This window comes from Oncorhynchus tshawytscha, linkage group LG01 (genome assembly GCF_018296145.1).
Source record: "Oncorhynchus tshawytscha isolate Ot180627B linkage group LG01, Otsh_v2.0, whole genome shotgun sequence".
Lineage (NCBI taxonomy): Eukaryota > Metazoa > Chordata > Actinopteri > Salmoniformes > Salmonidae > Oncorhynchus > Oncorhynchus tshawytscha.
The window spans coordinates 61909369-61926215 of NC_056429.1; the positions used below are offsets into that span (position 1 = coordinate 61909369).

Consider the following 16847-nt stretch of genomic DNA (forward strand, 5'->3'; position numbering starts at 1 on the left):
TGTCACCACTTTGAAATGCAGACAACACACTGATTTTTTATATGTTTTGTTTAACCTTTATTTAACTAGGCAAGTCAGTTAAGAACAAATGCTTATTCTTATTTACAATGACGGCCTACCCCGGCCAAAATCGGACGACGCTGGGCCAATTATGCGCCGCCCTATGGGACTCCCAATCACAGCCGGATGTGATGCAGCCTGGATTTGAACCAGAGACCGCAGTGACGCACACATCTTGCACTGAGATGCAGTTCCTATAAGTCCTTACCGTTTTTGAAGATCACCAAGCAATGATCTCTATTGCACTGCATGGTAGAACGAGAACTTGACACTATGATATGAAACAATCTGCCTCGGAGCTTGGTGTGCTTGGAAAATGACCATTACACACATCCAGTCCTGACGGATCGCTGCAATAACGGACCCAGAAAATGTGTAAAAAGAGGAGCAACTCAGGCGGTCCCGCGCAAAGGCCACTCGCTCCCCCTAGTGCTACATGGAGAGATAGGTCTGTCTCATAGAACAATGATTGAATACAATACATGTTCAGTATCTACTAAACTTACTCCAACAACTCATTGTATGTATCTCATAAGATAACCATTTCCAATGGTGAAACACATTTTTACTGGATGTTTTTCTTGAATAAAACGGTTAGAATAAAATCCGCACGCACTTCCGGTTCGGCATTGCTTGTCTATGCGCCCTACGAACATGCAGCAACTTGACTGTCATTGTGCAATCGTGGTCAACGTACTGTCTGTAATTCCTCCAAACTTCAAACAGAGGGCAGATTTGCAATTGCAAACACCACACAGGGCGCAGCAATCTCTTCTTGGAGGCATCAATTTCGAAAATGAACAAATATACTTTTTTATATATCCTGTGCATTTTGGTGAGTTGACTATCAACATGTTATTGTTGACATACGTTGTATAGGTTAAACTCAGATATTCTATTATTGTCAGAACTTGGGCTGGCTAAACTAACTCTCACAGCCATATTTGTCAAGTCATTCTCAACTCTGCTCTGGTATCTTGCATGGATGAAATACAGTATATACATCTATCAAACACGACGTATAAATATCTGATATTTTTTATTTAATCGACAGGTAAAAGTTCCTAAACTGTCCGTGCTGAAGTAGTTTCACTTTTGATTTTGACTTGTTGGGACATGCCACGCCAGCCTTGTCTCATAGACTAGATGTAAACATAGCAACGCAAAAGTTGCGTATTCGAATCTAATCAAGGACACCTTTTATAATTTTAAATAAATAGCGACTTTGCAACTACTTACTACTTTTGTAGCTACTTTGTAACTACAAAATGCACTATAGCAGTTGTATTTCTGTATTTTGAAAGTTGTATATCTTGAAAGCTTGATTGCTGACATGCAAAACATTTTGTGACTATATCAATGGACTAATGAAATAAATACCAGAAGATAGTTTTTGGCTGGAGTTTTCCTTTATGTGCAATATGCAGAAATCTCTCTGCCCATTCCTGGTTGCTAAAAGTCTAATAGTTTGCCTAATGTCTGTTTATGTCACAAAACAAGCAAGTATAGTGTAAAGAATCATTGTATTTTATTTAAGCTGTTTGAAGCTGGTGTACAAAACCAAAAGGAAAAGACACAAAAACAAAACGTATGAATGGGAACCATAGAAATAGTGCACATAGAACAGATACAGCTTTTTAGACTTGCTTTCAATGAGAATGACAGATCTATAACTCATATTTCTATGTGAATTTGGTCAGGTCGCCCAAAAAGTTACATATTGCAGCTTTAACCCTAACCTTAACCCCTAACCCTAGTCCCTAGCCTAGCTAACTTCAGCCACCTAGCTGGTTAACATAAAAACCATTCAAATTTGATTTGTCACATGCACCAAATAGAACCTTACCGTGAAATTCTTACTTTACAAGCCCTTAATCAACAATGCAGTTAAAAAAAGAGAGTTCAGAAAATATTGACTAAATAACTATAAGGAGGCTATATACAGGGGGTACCGAGTCAATTTGCAGGGGTACAGGTTAGTCAAGGTAATTTGTACATGTAGGTAGTGGTAAAGTGACTATGTATAGATAATAAACAGTGAGTAGCAGCATGGTCAAAACAACATATTTAACATATGGCACATTTTTTTAAACATATTGTATGAATTGTAATTCATAACATATTACACGAAATGGATGATGGACATCCACAAATTAATACAGGTTTACCTTTACTATGTTACACTTACCACACATAGGCACTTTTCCTTAATAATAATAATTGACCTTCCAATGTCTCATACTTAAATCACTGATAAGTCTCACGCATGCATGCGCGCACACACACACACACACACACACACACACACACACACACACACACACACACACACACACACACACACACACACACACACACACACACACACACACACGCAGCTACCGTACCTGCCTACTGCTGTCTGTTATAATAACACTCCATAATGTAATTGCATTTAACAGTGTACGGTTCGTTTAACTACACCATTCAACGCAGAGCGGAGTTCCCAAGACATCTTAATCACTAGCAAATTGCGCACCAAAAGGCAGAGTTGTCAAGATGGCACTTACCAGCATGAGGGAATGGCATGCTGTCTCTGTGCGGCTGGTAAGCATCTAATGTTTAACATTATCTGTATCGAACTATCTCACATTAGCATTCTTTTGGTCACCACCATGACATGTCAATACCATAATAATTGCGCAAGCACATTTACATTGGAGTGAGAACTGAAATGTTGATTAATTAACAAGCACTGTCCTAGTCAACTCCTGTAAAATGCATGAATAAAATTAATGTATGCTATGTAGGCCTATGTCTTTCCCTTTGATTATGTACTCTATGTGTATAGGCCAACATCTGGAGAGCCACTGCAGTGTGAGCCCAGAGGATGGGACCTGTGTTTACTGTGAGGAAGACAGGACCTACAACAGTGACCCCAACTCTCTGGACTCCTGTGAGCCCTGCACTTCCTGTGACCCTAAAGGTAGGCCTACACACACAACAGGTAGAACTGACACCTTATAGGTTGGCCTACCTACTGTAGCAAATTAGTTTCTCTTTTGTTTTCGGAACAGGGTCGCCACACAACCTATGGGAACTCCTTTCCCTTCATGCGATATGATTGCGATGCTTAATATCAAAGATGTTTACAGTCACGCCTCACCCTTACTGACCTGTCACTATAGAACACAGTGTGGCGTGGCATGCTGTCTTTTGTTCACTGTCTTTTCTTCAAATCGAATTAAATCAAATGATATTTGTCACATGCGCCGAATGTGTGAAATGCTTACAAGCCCTTAATCAACAATGCAGTTTGAAGAAAAATAAGTGTTAAGTAAAAAAATAGATCACTAAAACATTGAAAATAAAAAGTAACAAATAATTAAACAGCAGCAGTAAAATAACAATTGCTAGGCTATATACAGGGGATACCAGTACAGAGGCAATGTGCAGGGGCATCAGTTAGTCGAGGTAATTGATGTAATAAGAACATGTAGGTAGAGTTAAAGTGACAATGCATAGATAATAAACAGCCCTTTGATTCGTTGTTCAGGAGTCTTATGGTTAAGATGGTTAAGTTATGTTAAGAAGCCTTTTGGACTTAGACTTGGTGTTTTGGTACCGCTTGCCGTGCGGTAGCAGAGAGAACAGCCTGTGACTAGGGTCGTTGGAGTCTTTAACAATTTTTGGGGCCTTCTTCTTACACTGCCTGGTATAGAGGTCCTAGATGGCAGGAAGCTTGGCCCCAGTGATGTACTGGGACGTACGCACCACCCTCTGTAAATCAAATCAAATCAAATTTTATTTGTCACATACACATGGTTAGCAGATGTTAATGCGAGTGTAGCGAAATGCTTGTGCTTCTAGTTCCGACAATGCAGTAATAACGAACAAGTAATCTAACTAACAATTCCAAAAAACTACTGTCTTATACACAGTGTAAGGGGATAAAGAATATGTACATAAGGATATATGAATGAGTGATGGTACAGAGCAGCATAGGCAAGATACAGTAGATGATATCGAGTACAGTATATACATATGAGATGGGTATGTAAACCAAGTGGCATAGTTAAAGTGGCTAGTGGTACATGTATTACATAAGGATGCAGTCGATGATATAGAGTACAGTATCTACGTATGCATATGAGATGAATAGTGTAGTGCCTTGCGGTCAGAGGCTGAGCAGTCAGCCAGCCATACCAGGTGTGATGTAACCAGTGGTGCTCTTGATGGTGCAGCTGTTGAACCTTTTGAGGATCTGAGGACCCATGCCAAATCTTTTCAGTCTCCTGAGGGGGAATAGGCTTTATCGTGCCCTCTTCACGACTGTCTTAGTGTGTTTGGGCCATGATAGTTTGTTGGTGATGTGGACACCAAGGAACTTGAAGCTCTCAACCTGCTCTACTACAGCCCCGTCGATGAGAAGGGCGTGCTCCTTCCTCCGTTTCCAGTAGTCCACAATCATCTTCTTTGTCTTGATCATGTTGATGGAGAGGTTGTTGTCCTGGCACCACACAGCCAGGTCTCTGACCTCCTCCCTATAGTCTGTCTCATCGTTGTCGGTGATCAGGCCTACCACTGTTGTGTCATAGGCAAACTTGATGATGGTGTTGGAGTCGTGCCTGGCCATGCAGTCATGAGTGAACAGGGAGTACAGGAGGGGACTGAGCATACAGCTCCGAGGGACCCCCGTCTTGAGGATCAGCATGGCGGATGTGTTGTTCTCTAACCTTACAACCTGGGGGCGGCCCGTCAGGAAGTCCAGGATCCAGTTGCAGTGGGAGGTGTTTAGTCCCAGGGTCTTTAGCTTAGTGATGAGCTTTGAGGGCACTATGGTGTTGAACGCAGAGATGTAGTCAATGAATAGCATTCTCACAGAGCTGTTCCTTTTGTCCAGGTGGGAAAGGGTAGTGTTGAGTTCAATAGAGATTGTATCATTTGTGGATCTGTTGGGGTGGTATGCAAATTGGAGTGGGTCTAGGGTTTCTGGGATAATGGTGTTGATGTGTGCCACGACCAACCTTTCAAAGCACTTCATGGCTACAGACGTGAGTGTTACGGGTCGATAGTCATTTAGGCAGGTTATCTTAGTGTTCTTGGGCACAGGGACTATGGTGGTCTGCATGAAACATGTTGGTATTACAGACTCAGTCAAGGACAGGTTGAAAATGTCAGTGAAGACACTTGCTAGTTGGTCAGCGCATGCTCAGAGTATGTCCTGGTAATCCGTCTGGCTCTGCGGCCTTGTGAATGTTGACCTGTTTAAAGGTCTTACTCTCTCATTGGCTATGGAGAGTGTGATCACACAGTCGTCCGGAACAGCTGATGCTCTCATGCATGTTTCAGTGTTACTTTCCTCGAAGCGAGCATAGAAGTCATTTAGCTTGTGTACTCCCCTTTGTAGTCTGTAATAGTTTGCAAGCCCTGCCACATCCTACAATTTAAGTTTCCCAGCATTAAGGTCCCTGCCGCCTCTGGATGAACGTTTTCCTGTTTGCTTATGGCCGTATACAGCTTATTGAGTGTGGTCTTAGTGCCAGCATTGGTTTGTGGTCATAAATAGACGGCTACGAAGAATATAGATGAAAACTCTCTTGGTAAATAGTGTGATCTACAGCTTATCATGAGATACTCTAACTCAGGCGAGCAAAACCTTCCTTAGATTTCATGCATCAGCTGTTGTTCCCAAATATACATAGACTGTCACCCCTTGTCTTACCAGAGGCCGCTGTTCTATCACGCCGAAAAAGTGTAAAACACGGCAGTTTTATGTTATTCATGTTGTCTTTCAGCCGAAACTCGGTGAACCATAAGATATTACAAAAGTGAATGCTGGGTTACGGATCTAAGTAATAGACAGTATGTCACGCCATACCGCCTTTTATAGTGATAGGTCACTTGGGTACACTAAGGGTGTGGATTGAGGTCACGTGGGTGCACTAAGGGTGTGGTGTGACTGTAAACATCTTTGATATTAAGCATATCAATCACATCACGTGAAGTAGTTCCCATAGGTCATTTGGCCACCCGTTACACTACTCAGAGAAACAAGGTTACATCTGTAACCCAACCTTGCCAATGTACTGCCACTGTGATGTTTGTCTTTCGTAGCCAATCTGGAGGTGGAGGACAGATGCACCATCTTCAAGGACTCAGTATGTCGATGCCAGCAGGGCCACTACTGTAACAAGGGGAAGGAGCACTGCAGGGCCTGCTACCCATGTACCATGTAAGTTCAAGATACTTTAACCAAATAACTATCAAAATATATTGATTTATAGTTTTCTAAATGTTAAAGACACATTGTTAAATCAGTAAAATGTTACTGTAGGTGTCCTTATTAATGCTTTCGTGAAGTCTTTATAACAGCTATATAAACATATAAGCTGTCATAAGTAGTTTAAATACACTGAACAAAACATTAACGCAACATGTAAAGTGTTTATAGTGAGCTGAAATAGAAGATCCCAAAAATGTTCCATATGCACAAAAATCTTATTTCTCAGATTTTTTGCACCAATTTGTTTACATCCCTATTAGTGTGCATTTCTCATTCGCCAAGATATAACATCCACCGGACAGTGGTGGCATATCAAGAAGCTGATTAAACAGCATGATCATTACACAGGTGCACCTTGTGCTGGGGGCAATAAAAGGCAACTCTAAAATGTGCAGTTTTGTCTCACAACACAATGCCATAGATGTGGGGGAGTGTGCAATTGGGTGACTGCAGTAACGTCCACCAGGACTGTTATGGTATGGGCAAGCATAAGCTACGGACAACGAACACAATTGCATTTTATTGATGGCAATTTGAATGCACAGAGATACCGTGACGAAAACCTGAGGCCCATTGTCGTGCCATTCATCTGCCGCCATCACCTCATGTTTCAGCATGATAATGCACGGCCCCATGTCGCAAGGATCTGTGCACAATTCCAGGAAGCTGAAAATGTCCCAATTCTTCCATGGACTGCATACTCACCAGACATGTCACCCGTTGAGCATGTTTGGGATGCTCTGGATCGACGTGTACGACACCGTGTTCCAGTTCCCGCCAATATCCAGCAACTTCTCACAGCCATTGGATATGAGTGGGACAAAGTTCCACAGACCACAATCAACAGCCTAATCAACTCTATGCGAAGGAGATGTGTCGCGCTGCATGAGGAAAATGGTGGTCACACCAGATACTGACTGGTCTTCTGATTCACGCTCTACCTTTTTTTTTAGGTATCTGTGACCAACAGATGTGTATCTGTATTCCCAGACAAGTGAAAACTATAGATTAGGGCCTAATTAATTCATTTCAGTGGACTGATATCCTTATATGAACTGTTACTCAGTCAAATCTTTGAAATTGCTGCATGTTGCGTTTATATTTTTGTTCAGTATAGTTATGAGTAATGGCATAAGATGTTATAATTGGTGTTATAGATGACTGTTCATCCTGTTGTCATATGCTCTAAAGTCAACTGTTAATAACAACTACTATTACACTGCATGACAATTTATGTCATATGTTATTACATGCTACATAAGTGTCTACTTACCATATGTTGTAACTGGACTTTATATGGGGCTTTCTATAAATAATGGGGCCAATGTGTGACATTGGGATCAACAATTCTAAATGGTTGAAACAAAAATAAATGTGATTTTCATGCAGTTCCACATGTACTTAGAGGAATAAAAGTGAATATATGCAAATTGCCCCATAACTCCACCTATACAACTACATAGGCCTAGCTCTATACATAATTTAAGCAGGGTTCATACAGGCATTGGCAAGTCAAATTCAAGGACTTTCAGGGACTTTTTCAAGTGCTTAATTGTACTTTTCAAGGACATCAATGTTATACAATTGTTTAATTTATATATGGCCTAATATAGAAGCCCCCCCCTCCCGAAAGCATGCACATTTTATTTTTTATTTTTTTACTTCTTGATGCACTCATCCCGTTAGCGGGATCATTTTCGTCAACATCCGCTGAATTGCAGAGCGCCAAATTCAGATTAAATTACAAAAAATATTACATTTTCATGAAATCACAAGTGCTATATAGCAAAACACAGCGTAGCTTGTTGTTAATCCACCTGGCGTGTCAGATTTCAAAAAAAGCTTTTTGGCGAAAGCATACCAAGCGTTTATGTAAGGACATCTCTCTCAGCAGACCAAACATTACAAACAGCTAGCAGCAAAGTAGATTGGTCACAAAAGTCAGAAAAACAATAAAATGAATCGCTTACCTTTGATGATCTTTGGATGTTTGCACTTACGAGACTCCCAGTTACACAATAAATGTTCATTTTGTTCCATAAAGATTATTTTTATATCCAAAATACCTCCATTTGGTTGGCGCGTTATGTTCAGAAATCCACAGGCTCGAGCGATAATGACTGGGCAGACGACAATTCCAAATAGTATCCGTAAAGTTCGTAGAAACATGTCAAACGTTTTTTTATAATCAATCCTCAGGTTGTTTTTACGATATATAATCGATAATATTTCAACCGGACTGTAACTTCTTCAATAGGAGAGAGAAAATGTCTGCTCCAAGCTGTTGCGTATGCAAAACACTGCTGGCACCCAGCCATCCAATGACGCGATGTGATCTTTCTCGCTAATTTTTCAAAATAAAAGCCTGAAACTATGTCTAAAGACTGTTCTCAACACGTGCAAGCCATAGGAAAAGGAAAGGAAAAGGTTGATATCCCTTTAAATGGAGCGAAGAGAGCTTTCAGGAAAAACAGCACTTGCGGTTGGATTTTCCTCAGGTTTTCGCCTGCAATATCAGTTCTGTTATACTCACAGACAATATTTTGACAGTTTTGGAAACTTTAGAGTGTTTTCTATCCTAATCTGACAATTATATGCATATTCTAGATTCTGGGCCTGAGAAATAGGCAGTTTCATTTGGGTACGTTTTTCATCCAAACATCAAAATACTGCCCACTACACTCAAGAGTTTTTTTTCTTAAGTAGGCCATTACCACTTTAAAAATAGCGATTATTTTAAGCCTTGTCAATTATTATTACATTCTTAAATATGTGAGAATAATGTAGACATTGCCTGACTAAATGGATGCATGCACGGGGATTGTTGTGGCCGACGCAGGCACACATAGGAAATCCATGAATAGCAGTAGCATTAAGCTCACCATTTGAAACTCACTATTTCTGTTTTTATCATGAGAAAGTGACCAAACACCAGGTTCCTTTTTTAATGGGTAGATTTGTATGGAAAGCCAACTTGAAGCCAGCATTAGCTGTTGCCTTCCTCATAATAACCCTATGTGGTTTTACCGCAACAGAGTAGCACAACACTGTTCAATTGAAGCGCCGGGAAACAAATGAAAGTGGCCACATCTCTCACAAAAACGGATTAAAAATGTAATCACGGATAATTATAAGGCAGCATGATAATTTATAAATTGACTACAATAATTACAACTTACTTTTTAAGCACCAGATTGAGGAAATGTCTGATTTTAGGTAGGCCTATTCTAGTCCTTGAATTTCTGAGCTCAAGTAGGCAACTTCAAGCCCCCTGTATTGTTTAAAATTGCAGGTCTAACATGGAAAACAAAATGTAGACCCGGTGTCCAATCCGAGGCACAAATACATTTGAAAACATTTAACTTATTACCTTGATGCGTTCTCTGTTAAATCTAACGAGACCCCGCTGTAAATCAAGCAGACAACATCAATTCACTAGGGATGTTATATCCAAAATGGATCCAGGCACAACTGTCTTCACTGGCATAACGAATGAAACACCAAAATATTCTGGCGAACACCTTTTTTCCAGGACTTGGGCTGTTGCATCGTATGACAAACAGCTGTTTGTCACTTGACTGTCATTCTGAAAATTCCTTCCTGGATCAGATGACAGTGTGTGAAAATATCACTCCGTAACTAATCAGATGGACACCAAATTCCCATCCAACAAGTATTATGCATAATTTTTGAAGAACCACATTAATGACAGTATCGATTTAGGTTTTAACTATCAAGGTAAGGTGACTCTTCCGGTTAGAAGCATTCCATTCTGCAATGCATATATTATTATTTTTTTCGATTTGTGTGCGCATGAAAAGCTGTTTTCACCCCGTAACATAAGGACAAAATGTTACGTAGTTACACTGCATTTATGAGATCTCTATACAAAAAAACTGTTTGACAGCTAGATCCAGGATTCTTACAGGGTTCACGATTCACACGATTTTGGACAAAAAGGATTGAACATAGGTTCTAAATCAACTTGTGAATTTTATTCAATATAGCTATGATCCCTCCTTATATCTTAATGTAATGACATGAACACATTTGGAAGTGTAGGAAGTTGCCCAGTTTAGGAAATCCTCACTGTTACCCTAGTTTATAGAAAGACCCATATAATTTACCAAACTCTGTGTCACATTATTACAGTGAATGGAATGATGGGTGTCATAACCATGCCATAGGCCGTTATAGAGTGTGCACAGACACCTTAAGTAAAGTGACATTAATTTGAGGTGTTATAAAAGTTATGAAGGTGCTTATACAATCACAAAACATTCAGGATCTCCAAGAAACATGGATACATACGTAGTTAGGATTATATATATATTTTTACAACAAATGAAACAAACTGCTCTGGGGCAGAACATGATTTGTGACAGCTTTGCATTTGCAAAAAGGAGGAGAGGAAAGGGTGGTAGGGAGGTAGGGAAGGAAAGAAAGCTGGAAATGAGGAAAGGAAGGCAAGAAACAGAGCTAGGAAAGGGAGTGAGGAACGGAGGAAAGGAATCTAAGAAGGAACACGAGTAGTTTGCGTGAATGTGGTAGGGATTAACCATGGCCAGTAGAAAGGAAAGGAAGAAGGAAAGGCAGCTAGGAAAGGAGGAAAGGAATGGGAGTGAGGAAAGTGTAAAGGAATCTAAGAAAGAAAACATGGAGTTCACATGTATGTGGTAGTGATTAACCACGGCTAGTAGAAAGGAAAGGAAAGGAAGAAGGAAAGGGAGCTAGAAAAGGAAGAAAGGAGCAAGGAAGCGTGGAAAGGAATCTTTGAATGTAAAGGAGGAGTTCACATGTGTGGTAGAGATTAACCACAGCCAGTAAGTAGAGAGGAAAGGATGAGAAGTTCACATTCCCCTCAAGCCGATACCATGACGGCCCTCAAAGAACTACACTGGACTTTATACAAACTGGAAACCACATATCCTGAGGCCGCATTTATTGTAGCTGGGAATTTTAACAAAGCAAATTTGAGGAAAACGCTACCGAAATTCTATCAACACATTGACTGTAGTACTCGCACTGCTAAAACACTCGTCCACTTTCACTCCAACTTCCAGGATACCTACAGGGCCCTCCCCCACCCTCCCTTTGGCAAATCTGATCACGACTCTGATCACAAATTTTGACTTCGCTTCAAGATTGTCTTGATCACGCGGACTGGGAAATGTTCCGTGTAGCCTCCGAGAATAACATTGACGAATACTCTGATATGGTGACTGAGTTTATCAGAAAGTGTATTGGAGATGTTGTACCCACTGTGACTATTAAAACCTACTCAAACCAGAAACTGTGGATAGATGGTAGTATTCGCGCAAAACTGGAAGCGCGAACCACCACCTTTAACCATGGCAAAGTGACTGGGAATATGGCCGAATACAAACAGTGTAGTTATTCCCTCCGTAAGGCAATCAAACAAGCAAAACGTCAGTATAGAGACAAAGTGGATTCGCTATTCAACGGCTCAGACACGAGACGTATGTGGCAGTGTCTACAGACAATCACAGACTTCAAAGGGAAAACCAGCCATGTCGTGGTCACCGATGGTGTGTTTGAACAAGCTAAACACCTTATTTGCCCGCTTTGAGAATAACACAGTGCCACCAACGTGGTCTGCTACCAAGGACTGTGTGCTTTCCTTCTCCGTGGCCAATGTGAGTAAGACATTTAAGCGTGTTAACTCTCGCAAGGCTGCCGCCCAGACGGCATCCCTAACCGCATCCTCAGAGCATGCGCAGACCAGCTGGCTGGAGTGTTTACGGACATATTCAATCTCTCCCTATCCCAGTTTGCTGTCCCCACATGCTTCAAAATGTCCACCATTGTTCCTGTACCCAAGAATACAAAGGTAACTGAACTAAATGACTATCGTACCACAGCACTCACTTCTGCCATCATGAAGTGCTTTGAGATACTAGTCAAGGATCATATCACCTCTACCTTACCTGGCACTCTAGACCCACTTCAATTTGCTTACCACCCCAAAAGATCCTGGTGCCAGGAAAACAACCTCTCACTCAACATCAACAAAACAAAGCAGGACTTCAGGAAACAACAGAGGGACGCCCCTATCCACATCGACGGGACTGCAGTGGAAAAGGTGGAAAGCTTCAAGTTCCTCAGCGTCCACCCACACAGACAGTGTAGTGAAGAAGGCGCAACAGCACCTATTCAACCTCAGGAGGCTGAAGAAATTTGTCTTGACACCTAAAATGTATATATTCTTAATTGCTATCATTAAATCTGGTGTAGGCTATAGACTAGAGTGACACCTTTCCACATCAAATCTTTTAATTTCTCTTGAAGATGCAGTGAAGAGGGCATCAAGGTAGCCTGTAGCGCCACCAACAACACCATATGCCATGCCTTCAAAGAACAAGGTTTGGGAATTGAGCAAAACCATAACATTTCAATGCATTAAAATTATTTGGAAGATGTTCTTTCACTTACAGTATGAATGTTATAAGTTTTTTTTTATTTTTATCTAAACATTAGGCTTTTATTTTCCTTTCTTGCAGGAAGCAATTTGGCAGTAGGATTTGTCCTGACTACTGTTCCTCTTGTCGTTTTGATTGTGATCATTTGCCTGTGGCGAAAAAATAAATGTTGTTTTGGTAAGTGTTTGGTCATTCTGCCAGTTGTAGGCTATGCTAAATCACCAAAAGGGGGCAGAAGAGGTTCTTCTCTAATGTAGTTAGTAAAGTGTTTGAAGAGCACAGAAGTCTGGCTTGTTGAAAAGCTCCCTTTCCAAAAGTATCTGGTTTTGAGTCGTCCTTGAAATAGCATTGACATGTCTCCAATTTCCTTTGTTAGGGCCAAATGGTGGTTTGACAGTACTGCCCAACCGGAGTTCAGAGGTAAATATCTTCAATTTATACAAGGGGTGGGTCTAAACCTGAATGGTTAAAAGCACATTCCAGTCGGTGTCTATTCCACAGGTTATCACCAGCTAAATCTATGACATTAAAATGCCTATTTACTCTGTTGCATCTGACATTTTTATGGATATATACAAAGAAACTAAACAAAGTGCAGCTAGTTTGCAGTCTTCCCAGCTTCAGTTTGAAGTGATTGTGTTAGCTGTGTTGTTGGCTAGCTCCTCTGAACAACATTGTCCTAATGAGAGCACATTTTCTATGCCAGGCGAAATCGCGCCTCATTAACTCATGGATGTATCCTCGTAGAAAACAGCTTAAATAAATGCAAATGCAGCTGTCTGCACTGTTTGTCATGACTGTAAACTAACCGTAGTTGGCTAGCTAGCAAGCAAGTGAAAGGAATGTTGCCAGCCAGTATGGCAATGGAACATTTAGAACAAACGACCAGCCGGCTTGGATAGTAACCCTATATTTGTGTAGGGACTATATATTGTGGACTTCGTCTTGGGCCTAAGAACACCCGTGCCAATATGTCTTCCAAACACCGGCTTCTTGAAAGTGTCACAGTACTCCACTCTGTCCCTGACTACAGCCACCGCTAAAAACACAGACATGCATCTCTAGTGATACATCACTTTTACATATCATGTCATCTATTATAATTAGTGAGTTAAATATCAATGGTGAATGTGTTTTACATGTATTTATTTTTTGCAGGAAATGCAGCCACTGAGAGGTAAGAACATCATCAATGTTACTACTGATGTGTGCTAATATGAACCTTATGTATGTTATTTCGAACTAAGAATTACCCATAATCCCTCTTTCTTCTTTGGTTTCAGGTGTTAATCTCTGGCCACACCTCCCAGACATCGCTAAGACCTTGGGGTGGAGGGACATGAAACAGGTGGCCGAGTGCAGTGGGATGACACATACCGCCATAGAATCCCACCAGCTGAACTTTCCCAATGACTCCCAGGAGCAATGCTCCAGCCTACTGAGGGCCTGGGTGGAGAAAGAGGGGATGACCACAGCCTCTGAGACACTGGTCCAGACTCTACTCCGCATGAAGAAAAAGGTCAAGGCAGAGGATATCGTGGCTATCATCAGCAACCAGGAGGATGGCGTCACAGGGCAAAACTCAGGATCAGGACAGGTGTAGATACTGTATCTACAGTATGGTCAAACCACTGCCTTTAACCATGGACAGATGACCGGAAATATGGCCGAATATAAACAGTCTAGTTATTCCCCCCACAAGGCAATCAAAAATGTGAAATGTTGTTATAGGGACAAAGTGGAGTCGCAATTCAACGGCTCAGACACAAGACGTATGTGGCAGGGTCTGCAGGCAATTACGGACTACAAAAAGAAAATCAGCCACATCATGGACACCGACGTCTTTCTTCCAGACAAACTAAACACATTCTTTGCCTGCTTTGAGGATAATACAGTGCCACCGATGAGGGACGCTACCAAGGACTGCGGGCCCCCCCTCTCCTTCTCCGTGGCTAACATGAGTAAGACATTTAAACGTGTTAACCCTTGCAAGGCTGTTGGCCCAGACTGCATCAACCATTGTTCCTGGACTTTCAGGGTGTGTGCTCAGCCCCCTCCTGTACTCCCTGTTCACCCATGACTGTGTGGCCATGCACATCTCCAACTCAAATCATCAAGTTTGCAGACGACACAACAGTAGTGGGCTTGATTACCAACAACGGCGAGACAGCCTACGGGGAGGAGGTGAGGGCTCTCGGAGTGTGGAGTCAGGAAAACAACCTCTCACGCAACATCAACCTAACAAAGGAGATGATCGTGGATTTCAGGATACAGCAGAGGGAGCACCCCCCTATCCACATCGACGGGACAGCAGTGGAGAAAGTGGAAAGTTTTAAGTTCCTCTGCGTACATATCACGGACAAACCAAAATGGTCCACCCACACGGAAAGTGTGGTGAAGAAGGCAACAACGCCTCTTCAACCGCAGGAGGCTGAAGACATTTGGCTTGTCACCTAAAACCCTCACAAACTTTTACAGATGCACAATTAAGAGGTGGGACAGCTAAACAGCCATCACTAACACAGAGAGGCTGCTGCCTACATACAGACTCAAATCATTGGCCACTTTAATAAAGGTATCACTAGTCACTTTATTAATGTTTACATATCTTACATTATTTAACTAGAAAAGTCAGTTAAGGACACATTCTTATTTACAATGACAGCCTACACCGGTCAAACCCATACGACGTTGGGCCAATTGTGCACCAACCTATGGGACTACCAATCATGGCCAGTTGTGATACAGCCTGGATTTGACCCAGTGTCTGTAGTGATGCCTCCAGCACTGAGATGCAGTGCCTTAGAAGCACAAGCATTTCGCTACACTTGCATTAACATCTGCTAACCATGTTTATGTGACCAATAAAATTTTAGTAGTACTGTTCATGCCAGTTAAGATGCCAGTATGTATAGCTGGGTTTAACAGTCTCTTGAGGTTCAGTTTCATCAGTAACAGGTAAGACCTCTGTTGTTGCAGGGACAAGCTCATCCGAGTCCTGATGAGATAAAGCCATCAGCAGCTTCATCCTGTGCTGTGACTCCTTGAGCTGTTGCATTCAGTAATTGGTCCACATTTGTGCGCCGGATCATGTTGGGGCCTACATTCACAGTGTAGGTCAAGGATCCTGTCTTTGACACAATCTCGCCAGCTTGCCATTTCTGGTTTGGGCTCTTGTAGTTTCTGGCAATAACTTCCTGTCCAATGTCAAAGGTTCTGAGTTGCTTTTGTTTTTGTTTTGGGGAACACTGTTTCTGTTGAATGTGTCAGCAGGTTTGCAGGTAGCAAACAGAAATAAAATTACATTGTACATTAGAATAGTTAAATCCTTCTCTCTTTCCCAAGTCAAATGTATCCCTCTCTACCTCCCCAATTTCTCCCCCCTTTACACCAGCCAAGCCAAGCTTCTCTCAACCTCCCATCCTTGTCCACCCAAGCCAAGCTTGGCCTTATTTCTCATTCTTGGCCATCCTTGCCCACCCTTACCCACCCAAGCCAGGCTTGTCCCAACCTCCCATATTTTCCCACTCTCTCTTCCTCTCAGACACACATTCACCCACACACATACCTACACTCTCTCACACACACACACACATATAGAAGTTATTGTCATACATGCTATATCATCCCATTTGAATTGTCATCAGTGTCCATGTAGCCTATTGTTATCGGATACTTCTATCATTAATTTATTGAGCAGAACAGTTGCTTGGGAAAGCCTAGTGTAGATTTTTGGGGGGGAGGGGGAATTAATATTGTCTCAATTTACGATAAACTGGTTTTAGGCATCATTGGATCTAGCCTATATTGTGCTCATCGCTTTTTCCCGCTTCATTCTCTTCTCAGTAAATGGGACTCTCCTTGTTGAACTGGAAAGGTTTCTTGCAGCTTGATTTGGGCTTCGTCGGCGCTTGTGAATTCCATCCTTTACCTTCCCTTCCATCCCCACAGTACTGCTGGGAAGTCGGAGCTGAGGTTTAATCCCTTTTTCCTCCAGTGACTGTCTGATCGGGATGTAATCCATGCGTCTTTTTCTCAGCTTTGCAGACAGGCCCTGGTAGAATCCAATAGTCTGGCTGTGG

The 16847-nt window shown here is 41.8% G+C and overlaps 1 protein-coding gene across 2 annotated transcripts; it reads left to right on the top strand.

The window, feature by feature from the left end:
- Window positions 1–720: 720 nt before the first annotated feature.
- LOC112254547 (tumor necrosis factor receptor superfamily member 6) lies at window positions 721–14616 on the top strand. 2 transcript variants are annotated; one of them, XM_024427235.2, is made up of 9 exons: window positions 721–895; window positions 2502–2646; window positions 2891–3025; window positions 6157–6274; window positions 12635–12708; window positions 12847–12942; window positions 13142–13185; window positions 13924–13942; window positions 14049–14616. In XM_024427235.2, exons 1-9 carry the CDS (start codon window positions 857–859, stop codon window positions 14366–14368), a joined length of 990 nt encoding a protein of 329 aa, XP_024283003.1. In that variant the 5' UTR covers window positions 721–856; the 3' UTR covers window positions 14369–14616. The 2 variants fall into 2 exon arrangements, with proteins under 2 accessions (XP_024283003.1, XP_024283010.1); XM_024427242.2 differs by having other exon boundaries at window positions 764–895; window positions 2536–2646.
- The last annotated feature ends 2231 nt before the right edge of the window (window positions 14617–16847 follow it).

Excerpts from the sequence above, each read along its gene's own strand:
- LOC112254547 (XM_024427235.2), top strand. The coding sequence starts at position 857 with ATGAACAAATATACTTTTTTATATATCCTGTGCATTTTG. Across the intron at positions 12,709-12,846 it reads CCATGCCTTCAAAGAACAAG|GAAGCAATTTGGCAGTAGGA; the intron begins GTTTGGGAATTG and ends CCTTTCTTGCAG. Across the intron at positions 12,943-13,141 it reads AAAAAATAAATGTTGTTTTG|GGCCAAATGGTGGTTTGACA; the intron begins GTAAGTGTTTGG and ends TTCCTTTGTTAG.